Genomic DNA, 10,581 nt, shown 5'->3' with positions numbered 1-10,581 from the left:
AACGCAAGTGGTCCTGGGGTAATGGTGGTAGTCATGGTTGGGGTATATGGGGTACTGGTATTGGAAAGCATGATACAAGCAGGCGATGCTGTTACGGTATTGATTCCGGAAATGATTGGAGTGGACCAGAAAACGGTTACATTTTCTGGGGTAACACCAATATGGATAGCTGGAAGAGCAGTGGCGGTGGTGAAGGATGGCGCAAATGGGAAGGTTGAAAATCCTCTATCGACTTTAACATACAACTGTTTTGATTCTTACCTTAAAAAATATAGTTAACAGTAGGCCATTACAACGGAAAAAGTTTGGTGGTTCTGTCTTTGATTTCCCCTACGAAGATTAGAAAAGGTTTCTGAAAACTTTTATGGTGCTCAATGCGTCACGCTATCCATCGGATCGAATATGACTCGTTCATATCAGATTACCAGCAAAATTCTTTCTTTAAAATATAAACAAAATTTAATAATGTCAAATTTGAAAAGAGATTTTCAGAGAACTTTTTAAACTCTACAACGTAAATGATTAGAACTTTTGTAGTCAATGGTGACGGACTAGACAAAGCAGGCCACGAACATGGTGGATGGAAAAGTTGGAAAAGTGGCACAGGCGGTGGAAATTGGGATAGCTGGAAGAGTAACGAAAAACCAATAAATGCTAAAGCAGAAGCCTATGCATCCGCTTCTATTGATCCCTAACTTCTTCATGTAGTATTTTGGTTGATGAATTAAATTTTGTCCTCTCAAATTATTACAAAAGGATAGAATTTAAGAAATTTATTGACAATTTTGCTTTCTTTTCTAATAACAGCATTCATCAGGTTTCTTTGTTCCACATTCATCTAATCAAAGTAACCAACAGTGACAATGCTTTTACACTGCCTGATATAATCCTTGTCCAAAAACTGTTCATATTGCTACTGTGATCTTTTGGCCTATGTTACATTATAGGACTTTTTGTGAAATCCAGACGTATTCTCTTTGAAAGATGACTGACAGGATGGTGTTTTGTATTTTCTTCATGATTAAGACTATAGTATGCAGAATTACGTAAACCCCGGAAATAAAATTTTTTCATTTTCAAAATAACTTCAACAAAAGGCAACCAACAATTCATATGTGAGTAATTGAACTTGTTAACAAATATTTAATGAGGCGAAATTATGCGTTGTCATTATTGTGCTGTTGAACGTCAAAATAAAGAAGTTTGTTTATTTATTTCAAATGCAAAAATAAGATTGATGGCTTTTTTCATTGTGAGCACCAATAAAATGCTGTAATATGTGAATTTCGCAAATAATAACTGACCACAAGACTCGTTTTGCATACATTTCTTACAGTCTTCGAAGAAGTCCTAACATTCCACAATGTGTGATAATTCATTGAGACTGGGAAACGGATATGAGAATTAGCGATAGAGAGGAAAAATTAAGAGGAAACAAGATCTTTTGAGGGATATATAAATCTTCTTCGATGATCTCCAGCAACTGAACAAAATGTCTTCAGCTACTAAAAACTTTCGAGCGCTAATGTTCATTATGTTCTCTCTTATCATCGGTATGATTTCTTTTTCCTTCAAAAAGAAATTCCTTCTTATCGATATTGTTCAGTATTCTTTCAAATCCATCAATTTGTGATGCTATTAGTCATCCATACAAACATAAACTTGATAAGTAACTATGAAAGATCAAGCCTTTTTACTCCAGTTTCTCGATATAATTCATATTAATGTATTCTTAATGAATGTTTTGAGGAATATTTTCACTAAAATAGTATAAACTTTTCGAATGCATGAAAATTAATGAAAATACGATTGTTTATATTGTAGGCGCTATCAGTCCACCAAGTTCAAAACCAATGGACTACACCGATGTTGATACGATAACTCAGCCGAGATTACTGAACAAACCAGGAAGGTGGAATATGGAATATAATTACGGCAGGAGGTACGAGCATTCTAAAGGTCAAGAGTGGGGTACTGGCTACAACAATCAATACAATGATGTAAATGTTACAAAACCGAAACTGTCGCAAACGGAACTATCACCTGTACAATGGACTTCTTCTAACACAGATAAATTCAAAATACATGCACAGGGAATATCCGAGAGGAATGATGAACAGCAAGCAAGTATGCTGCGATCCAATGATCAAAAAAAGCAATTCCAAGAAAAGACTGGTAGTGAGGTGAAAAATTGGCATAATTGGCCTAGCAAAAATATAACATGGCCAGGCTGGGTGCTCAAAGGGAATCATTTTAAAAAACAGCTGGTACCATGGTGGAATACTGGTAATCAGCAAGTAATGAAAGCACAAAAAGTTGCAAGGTTTATGTCTGGTGAGGCCATTACGAAACAAAAACCTCCATTCTGGCCTGGTTCTGTAGGTTGGACAGGGGATTTGGGTCCTTTTGGTGAAGTACCATCCCCACCATGGCTTTCTAAAGATTTTACCAGTAACTGACGCCAAAAGTAGCTGATGTAAGTCTAGTAGAAAAAAGTATCCGACCAGCTTAAATGTTTATCAAGTCAAATTCTGATTAACTTTTTTAAATTAACTTTATTGTCGATGCATTCCCTACCAATTCAACCTTTGTTCCGGTATTTCATAGTGCTCCTTACTTCTGACTTAATTTTCGCGTTTTCTGCTAAGGTGACATAAGTTTCAGCTAAGTACACAAACGAATTTGATCGGATTCTTTCAAAATTGTCCATTTTGCTCCGAAAAATTACGCATGTTGATTGTGTCGTTAACTTTATTTTGATTTATTTAAAGCAAAATTCCATCTTCATTAATAAAAATTATCAGTGTCCTTTGACCTAATTGCAATAAGTACCACTATAGCCACCAATACGTACACATATTGGCCACCGATTGTATTACCGTTGTTACAGCTGAATTTGAATTTTTTAAATCTACTTGTTTCCACAAATTTTTTGGGAACTTTTTGCATTTAACACTTTACTTACAAAATACATTTCTACAACTTACACAAAAAAGTGATACAATTGTTAAAAATGATAAAGTGTCGCAGACATCTTAAATAATGCATGTACATGCATGCGATACACCCTGCCTTGACTTGCAACATGTTTTGTGTCTGGATGCTTCTCCTGTTGAGATCGATTTTAACCGAATTTCAAAAAATTAAAAAATGCATTAATGAATGATTTTGTTTGGATATGTGGACGGGTGATATTCATGAAAATGTCACATGATGTTGCGGTCATTTCTTTGTCCACTGCTTCCAATGAGATCGTTGGCGTTTAATATAACAACTGGTAATAGCAACATTCTTGTATCAATTTTTATTTGTTATCTGGTGCAAGTGAATTCCTGAAGGTAGAGACTTGAGATCGAATCAAAGAAACGAGCGGAAATGAGCTGTGTGCTGTGGAAGCAATATGAGCAGGTGTATTTTTTCGGATGGGCACTGAATTTCAATGAAGATGAATTTTGTTCCCAAGCATGAAATCATTTGAATTGAAAGGTATTCAGCAAGAAGCCGGATAATATTACATTGTTAGAGAGAACCAGTATTACCCTAATCAAAGAGTAGATGAAATGAAAAGTGACAGCATCTTGAGAAAAGCGTAACATAACGTTCCTCAGCGTGTACTTTGTCCCGTTGTACTGATTTGGTGAGAGTGATGGAATGTTGAAAGAAATGTGATATATGTGTTCCAGAAGGGAAAAAATAAAATTGAAAGTGAAAAGTGATTGACAAGCGATGACCACTTAAACGGAATAGGTCCCTCATCAAACAGTTATTATAGTTGACACAGTGACACCAAAAAGAACATAATTAAATATGACGCAACGAAATGCTTCGAGATATGATTCTCAGAATTGATCATTCCGTCTCTTCCATGCCTTTCATGCTAACATCACAGTCTGTCCCGATATCGAAGGCTTAATCTGTTCCTTCACAATTCTTCCAACTGGAAAACAAACCCCATATTGATGACAATTTCCATTGATGACAATTTCCAACTCTTCACCACATAAAATACGTTTCTCTATCACAGATCGCAAGTAACTAGATCGTGCTAAGGGATGTCCGAAGTTATCCAGTGACCGGATGACTGGACAAAATGCATGGCATGCACTGATTTCAGCTTTCAGTTTCGCTTTTGCTTGGACGCGGTGTTTGCATTGCGAACCAGATGGATCGATTAAGTTCGTTAGGAAGTGTGCTTTTTGGGGTGTCATGGAACCCGCGGGGAATGGAGGACGATGGGAATGGAGATGTGGTATGTCCTTAAAGTTTTCAGTTTCCATCAATGATGATATATTGATTTTTTCTAGTAGAAAATGCAAATATGGCTTCGGAATCTCTAGAAAGTACTTGCCGGAAAATTTGACATTGCAAGATAACTGTGGTGGATTTATAAGCGTAAGAAAATAGAATTGGTTCATCGAGGAGTAGAAGATTCTGAAGAATTTCCAAAAATTTATGAGCTGCTTTAAACTGGCAGCATCTATGACTTCTTTGTCTGCTACATCTTAAGTTCATTTTTAATTTGGAACTTTAGAGTCGTATATCAAACTCCCTCGGGGTTTGATATTTCTGAATCTTCCATCGTTCGTCTCTAGATGCATCTTCCACTTTATATGCTTATTAATTGTAAACTATGTCAGTTTATTTTCTGCACAGAGCAAGATCTTCATTCCTAGCATCACAAGTAAGACTTGACTTGCCAAGTGGATGTTCCCGATTGTAACTTGCAGAATTTATTATCTGTTAGTAACACAAGCACATGTTATCGAAGTGTTTAGATTCACAAATTAACGCGAGAAGAATACAATGAACCAATCCAAGATGCCTATGTGGAGTCAATGGCACGTATGTCATATGCGGAACTCGATGACAAATACAATCCAGGTATTCAGGTTGGAGTTTGAACCTTCAGTCTCCGCAACCTAGAAAGTTGCTGCAGACGTCATTTGTACAACCAAGTGTTTGATGGTTTCTCCAAGGATTCCAAGAAATTGCTACTTTTCCAAGAATATAGAAAAACTTAGTTTTCAGCATAGTGTTATCGGTGTTATTTAAATAATATTCCTCAGGTCCGACGTTACCAGATGGAACTGTGAACTTTGAATGTCATTGTGTTGGTCACTTAGTCGCCAGCCCATGCGGTCATGAATTTCGTGAAGCAATAAAATGCCAGAAAAGTGCTGGAGAAGCAGCACTGGAGGAAGGAGCTTGCGCGACAGAGTTCATGAATTTTATGAATTGTGTTATTCGAACGGGATGCTTTAAAAGTAATTCGGTCAATCTTGTCTTGAATTTGTTTAGCCTTCACACATCTTGGTGAACATACGTGTAGTTTGTTAGTGGGTTAGTTATCTTTACAGTATCACTTCTCTTGAATGTCACTGTAAAATAACTGTTTAAAAATAATAAATGTCACTAGGTGAAGGAATTTTACGGGAAAAATTTGAATTACAGGTAGACCTGATCATAACGATGATGAAGAGGAGGAAATGGAGGAAAACGCTGAACTGGAGGATTCTGTGCATTCTAATCAAACCTGAAGTAAAACTTTCGATGGTGCCCTAGTTTCTAATTTTTAATGTTCTTATTGCTTTGAAGAATAGTATTTCTGCTTTAAAGTTCTGTTTGGACTTCAAGTGGTTTATGTGTTGTCCTGTTTTTGTAATCCTTCTCACTGTTTGTCTTTTATTTCAGTTTTTCCAATGTTCCGAATATTTTATGGTAACACTTCCAGTGCTTTATTTGTTCGTAATTTTTTGTTCTTTTATTTTGTAAAATTTCATTACGTTGAACAACTGTGAATTTCATAAAAGGTTTGATAGTCTTGAAGAAGTAGAGATTTGTGTAAACAAGGATCCCTATTTCTTGTAACAGATGGTATTTAAGTAGTCGTGAAACTGGATCTACAGGAAAAATTCAAGTTTGTCTTAGTTGTTGATACGTGAATTCCATAATTTGACTAAAGGGTGTAGTCTATGAAACCATATATTAATTTTTTGAGTATTGCCTATATATCATGTACACCAGTCGGTTTCAACATTTCTGCGCAAAACTTATGATTAGAACAAGGAAATTTTGAACGAGGAAGGGTTTTGTTTCCTTTTTCATTTTTTTTGAAAATGATTTCGTCCGTTCTTATGCGATTTTTGATGACATCTGTCAGTGAATAAGAGAATCGGGATCCTACGCACTTCTCGTATTTGTTCCAAATTTTGTGCTTGTTTAGCAAAAGAAAATCAGAAAGATTCGCACTGCTTTTCAGAATTGCAATAATATTTGCGCGGCAAATAAAGTGCAAATATTTGCAGTAAAAGGTGTATTTTTATGGAAAATGTGGTCGGGAGAAGCCCTTTGACTGTTTTTTGGTAAAGGTTATTTAAAGCTAAGCGAAAGGTCGATTGCGTAATATGCATTTGCGTTTGAACGGAGAAGCTTGCTTTGAGCAAACATTGACGATAGACTGGTTGAAAATGACAGTTCTGAGAGTGACAGTGAACGGTCGTTTCTCACTGCTTGTATTACAGTGGGTTTAATTGAGGTCAGAAGCTCTTAACGATCATCGAGCCCTTAATATTACACTTATTAAGGTACATCGTTTCGAACCATTTTAAATTGAATTTAAAGCATATAGATTGGATTGAATTGGCGCAGTTAAATCTAACTTATCAAATTAAAATATCCTGATTTTCCAAACTTGATAAAACGAACGCAAAATAAAGTTCCCGTAATGGAATTGGGACTTGCAAGGTTGCTCTATCAGTTTCAAGTAAGCCGTTAAAATCCTGCCGCATAGTGGCGATGAAAAAAGGGAAATGTTATGCTTTTTCTGAAGGCAGTAACTAATACAGTCGTATTGCCATCATCAATAGGAATAACAGTCTTATGCTTGGTATTATAGACAATTCGTTGAACAACTTGAATTAATTAATTAGTTTCTCGAATTGTCTATTTATTTACTCACTGCCTTATTTTTGATCCAAGTTTTGTATTTTGGATGAAATGTCAACAGGTAATAGTCATGATAAGCCTATATCCTCAGAATTATTGTGAAATAAAGCAGATGTTAGTTCTTCCGTTAATAAAGGGGCGGAAGGAAACGAACTCAAAGGTGTGACCTTTCCGTCTAAGAAGTCTTATCGGATCTTCGATTTCCTTCTCTTGAAATAGCCATGTCTCTCTAGTTTTTTCATGTATCCAAGGGTATTCATATTTTGAGTGCACGGATTAGCACAGTATTTGTTCTCATGTACCGATTGAATAGAAATGCAGTGGTGAATCGCAAGAAAATGATCACTTTTTATCTTTTATCACTGCTGTACTGTTGTCATTTTGTCCTTTCATCATCTTTTCTTTTGCTCTTATTTATTTTTCCTCTTATCATATCAAAAAATCCGGAATAACTGATATAAAATCAGTGCAATATATGTCAAACCAACAAAATTAATGATCTAATCCAGGTGGTACTACTTTCCGGTTTTATTCATTTTCGTGCAAACTTTTGAACTTATACAATAGAATGCATTGAATACTTATACTACCTCGAAGTATACAATCTTTATCACAACCTATTTTAATATGAAATGAGCCATATGTGGCCTGAAAAATGAAATATATGATATAATTATGAAGAATGCTTCAGCGCCGCGCGCCTTTGAACAAACATTAGCGCAAGATAGAGAAGAAAAGATGAATGAAATAAATTTAAATTTGGATTCATTTTTTGGAGTACAAGATGACAGGTAAAGGAGTCAAAAATGTCTCATCAAATTTTATTATTGATCGATTAACATACAATGGTGCTAAGCACTTCATCGTAGGAAAGAATCCAAATCCGCAGTGTACACTAAAGCGGCTACACTTTTTTCTATGCAATCATTTCTGACTGATATCTCTAAACAGTCTAATATATCAGATGCCAATTATTATCTATTCAATCACACCGTTACTAAATTTTCCTGAAATATCTTCTTCATATGTTCTGGTAGATGACGATGACATACAACACGGAATCTTTGAACTTGTAATAGCTAAACTCCTCTCCAGAAAAAACAGCTAACTGAAAAAAGTAAATTACGAATGAATGAACCATACATTTCATATGTGACCTTCTCATTGAAGTTGACATATCAAGTGTTGGAATTTCTTTTTTTTCACTTCTAACTTTAATAAATGTGATGTCAAGGAGTGTGATGATCCACGTTAATGTCAGAATTAATAAAATCTCAAATGCAATTACCATCTTGTAACTACAACAATGAATAGATAGTATTATTCATCGCAATCAAAGACAGTAAGATATTCAGTGGAAGAGGAGAGATACGCAGGGAGTTAGGGGTTAAATTTCGGTCTATTAGTAATTAATTGGAAGATGCAGGTATCCCTTACAAAAAGTTTAGTGAATGAAACACCTCCCATTGTGTTCAATTGCGATTGCGGTACTGATTTTGAAGAGGACTACTTGTCGGTATCTCTTTTAATCCTAACTACCAAATTATACCGTAATAGATTGGGAGCTAAGATTTATGAATTTTTTTTCCCTTTTCGACCTTTTGTTCTAAAATTATTATTTAACGTGCCGAAAATTACTTTAAAGTGATATACTTGAATTAAAAATGGAACGAAATCTGCTGTACACAAATACAATACAAGTAGACTGCAAAATTAAGTTCAGTAATTTAAAATAAATCCATCCTTAAAGTTCTGCTTTCATTCTCCAGTTTACAATTTCAGCCACTTTTATGTCACCGAATTTTGTCATTTAAATTTAAAATGAATCCAGGAAGTAATTTTTTTAGGATTTTTATTTTTGATTTTGGAAATTTTGAAAAAAATATTCAATGAATTAATGAAAAAGAAGATCTTATCAATTTGATTCAATTTGTGTGATCAGAAAATTATATAAATCACTTAGTTAAGAGGATGAAACAGATCAGAAGCACCCATTGACTTACTACTCATTTGTCCATTCGTTTAATTAGTAATGGTATACTATCCTTCGAAACATATTATTGTGAATTTCATTTTCATACATTATTTCCTTACCATTTATTTGCATCTGTTATCAGTTATTTCTGCAAATCCTGGAAAAGTTTGTTTGTACTACAGTACCACGCAGCGATCAATTTCTGATATCATAAACGGTAATAAAAGTGTGAAAATGAAGATATGAAAAGTGTCGTGAAGTAGGAAGGAGTGCTTCCGTCATATCACCTGCTCTCCTTACACTTGTATGTGCTTTAAATAGAAGGCTCTTTAATTTCAGGCGAATATTTGAACAGGTCTGCTTTAGTACCATATTTTCTATTTGTCTTGCCTTATGTCGGCAACTTTTTCTTACATACTTTTCACTTATTGAAGTGTTTTCCATTGCACCACAATCAGCTTGCTCTTGCCAATTTCAAGTACCTTTCAGAAGAATCAAACAATCGCTTCTTTTCTTTTTCGCCTCAATATGCAAAAGTTAACGATCAGATCAAGAATATCTTTTAATTTTCTTTTCTTCTTTTTAGCTTATCCTTCGAGAGTGCTATTGCTGAGAGAATCGGTCCTCTTTGGTATTTGTATTGTGATATCTGTTCATGAAAGGTTCTAAAATTTCTGCAAAAAGATGAGAAAATATTACGAGAGCAGACAAGAAAACAAATGGGGCTTTTTTACTTTCATTTTAAATAGAATTTAAAGGTTTAGCCAAAACTGAAAGGAGAAAGATACGATAGCCTCTTAGGCCATAGATATCAACAAATTTCTATTTGATTAAACAGAAAAGTTAAAGCCACTAAACATTTGATTTGAATTATTTTAAACACAAAACACAAAGATATTGACAGAATTAGTAACTGCTACAGTCAGAATTTAAGGTTAGTCTATTAGTGTTGACCTTTTGGAATGGACTGACTAAGTGTAAAGAAACTGTGCTATCCAAGGCGGAATCTATTCATAACTCAACCATTGCCATGATACAACAATCGTTATAATAACACCTATATCGTACTGTGTGTTTCAAAGAATTAACAAACTAATTTAAATTGGGAATATCATGCGTCCAATTAGATTCTAAGATATATGCATGTTTTAAGGTCTTCTGAAATTTGAAGCAAACTTGATCACCTTTTCAAAATGTCTTTATTACGAAAACTAGGTCATTTACTTTTTATCTGCTAATTTGTTCAGCCGAAATAGATCAAAGTAATTGCGGACTACATCACCGCCAAACTGCTTAACGTAATTATCAAATGGATAACTAGTTGGTTCCAAAATGACCGAATAAAACAATCAGTTCAAAAAGTGACAGAAAGCATAAAGCTATTTACTTGTACTAATGAGAAAAGCAATGAAAAACAAAGTATTCTCAAATTGCATCACTGATATCGGATCTAAATAATTATCAAAGCCAGTAATATTCAGAAGGATTGGGTCTATTGAAGCTCGAAAATTTTTGCATTTGGCAGATTTGAATTCTAATTTTGAATTTGAACATAAATTTTAGAAAACACTTGCGCTAACTTGAGGAATAAAGCATACACAAACACCGGCACACACACACACACACACACACACACACACACACACACACACACACACACA

The 10,581-nt window shown here is 34.7% G+C and overlaps 4 protein-coding genes across 4 annotated transcripts; all 4 read left to right on the top strand.

The window, feature by feature from the left end:
• Positions 1–21: 21 nt before the first annotated feature.
• Positions 22–279, top strand: LOAG_16629 (hypothetical protein; the record flags this gene model as incomplete). Its single annotated transcript, XM_020449279.1, has 1 exon — positions 22–279. One exon carries the CDS (start codon positions 22–24, stop codon positions 277–279), a length of 258 nt encoding a protein of 85 aa, XP_020307194.1.
• Positions 280–518: 239 nt separating this feature from the next.
• Positions 519–695, top strand: LOAG_16628 (hypothetical protein; the record flags this gene model as incomplete). The annotated part of the gene is made up of 1 exon (XM_003144884.2): positions 519–695. The coding sequence occupies one exon, from the start codon at positions 519–521 to the stop codon at positions 693–695; it is 177 nt and encodes a 58-aa protein (XP_003144932.2).
• A 1,092-nt stretch (positions 696–1,787) lies between these two features.
• Positions 1,788–2,459, top strand: LOAG_09355 (hypothetical protein; the record flags this gene model as incomplete). Its single annotated transcript, XM_003144883.1, has 1 exon — positions 1,788–2,459. One exon carries the CDS (start codon positions 1,788–1,790, stop codon positions 2,457–2,459), a length of 672 nt encoding a protein of 223 aa, XP_003144931.1.
• A 1,704-nt stretch (positions 2,460–4,163) lies between these two features.
• On the top strand, positions 4,164–5,741 carry LOAG_09353 (hypothetical protein). The gene is made up of 4 exons (XM_020447911.1): positions 4,164–4,249; positions 4,776–4,881; positions 5,067–5,264; positions 5,452–5,741. The coding sequence occupies exons 1-4, from the start codon at positions 4,223–4,225 to the stop codon at positions 5,535–5,537; spliced, it is 417 nt and encodes a 138-aa protein (XP_020301903.1). The 5' UTR covers positions 4,164–4,222; the 3' UTR covers positions 5,538–5,741.
• The last annotated feature ends 4,840 nt before the right edge of the window (positions 5,742–10,581 follow it).

Source organism: Loa loa (assembly GCF_000183805.2).
Source record: "Loa loa unplaced genomic scaffold supercont3.11, whole genome shotgun sequence".
In the NCBI taxonomy this organism is placed as follows: domain Eukaryota; kingdom Metazoa; phylum Nematoda; class Chromadorea; order Rhabditida; family Onchocercidae; genus Loa; species Loa loa.
The sequence above is the reverse complement of the archived record's forward strand: the minus strand, read 5'-3'. Positions and strand labels throughout refer to the sequence as shown.

Bases quoted from the DNA above. Each gene is read 5' to 3' on its own strand.
- LOAG_09353 (XM_020447911.1), top strand. From the start codon at position 4,223: ATGGAGGACGATGGGAATGGAGATGTG. The intron at 4,250-4,775 runs GTATGTCCTTAA...CGAAGTGTTTAG, and splicing joins ACGATGGGAATGGAGATGTG to ATTCACAAATTAACGCGAGA. The intron at 4,882-5,066 runs GTATTCAGGTTG...AATATTCCTCAG, and splicing joins CGATGACAAATACAATCCAG to GTCCGACGTTACCAGATGGA.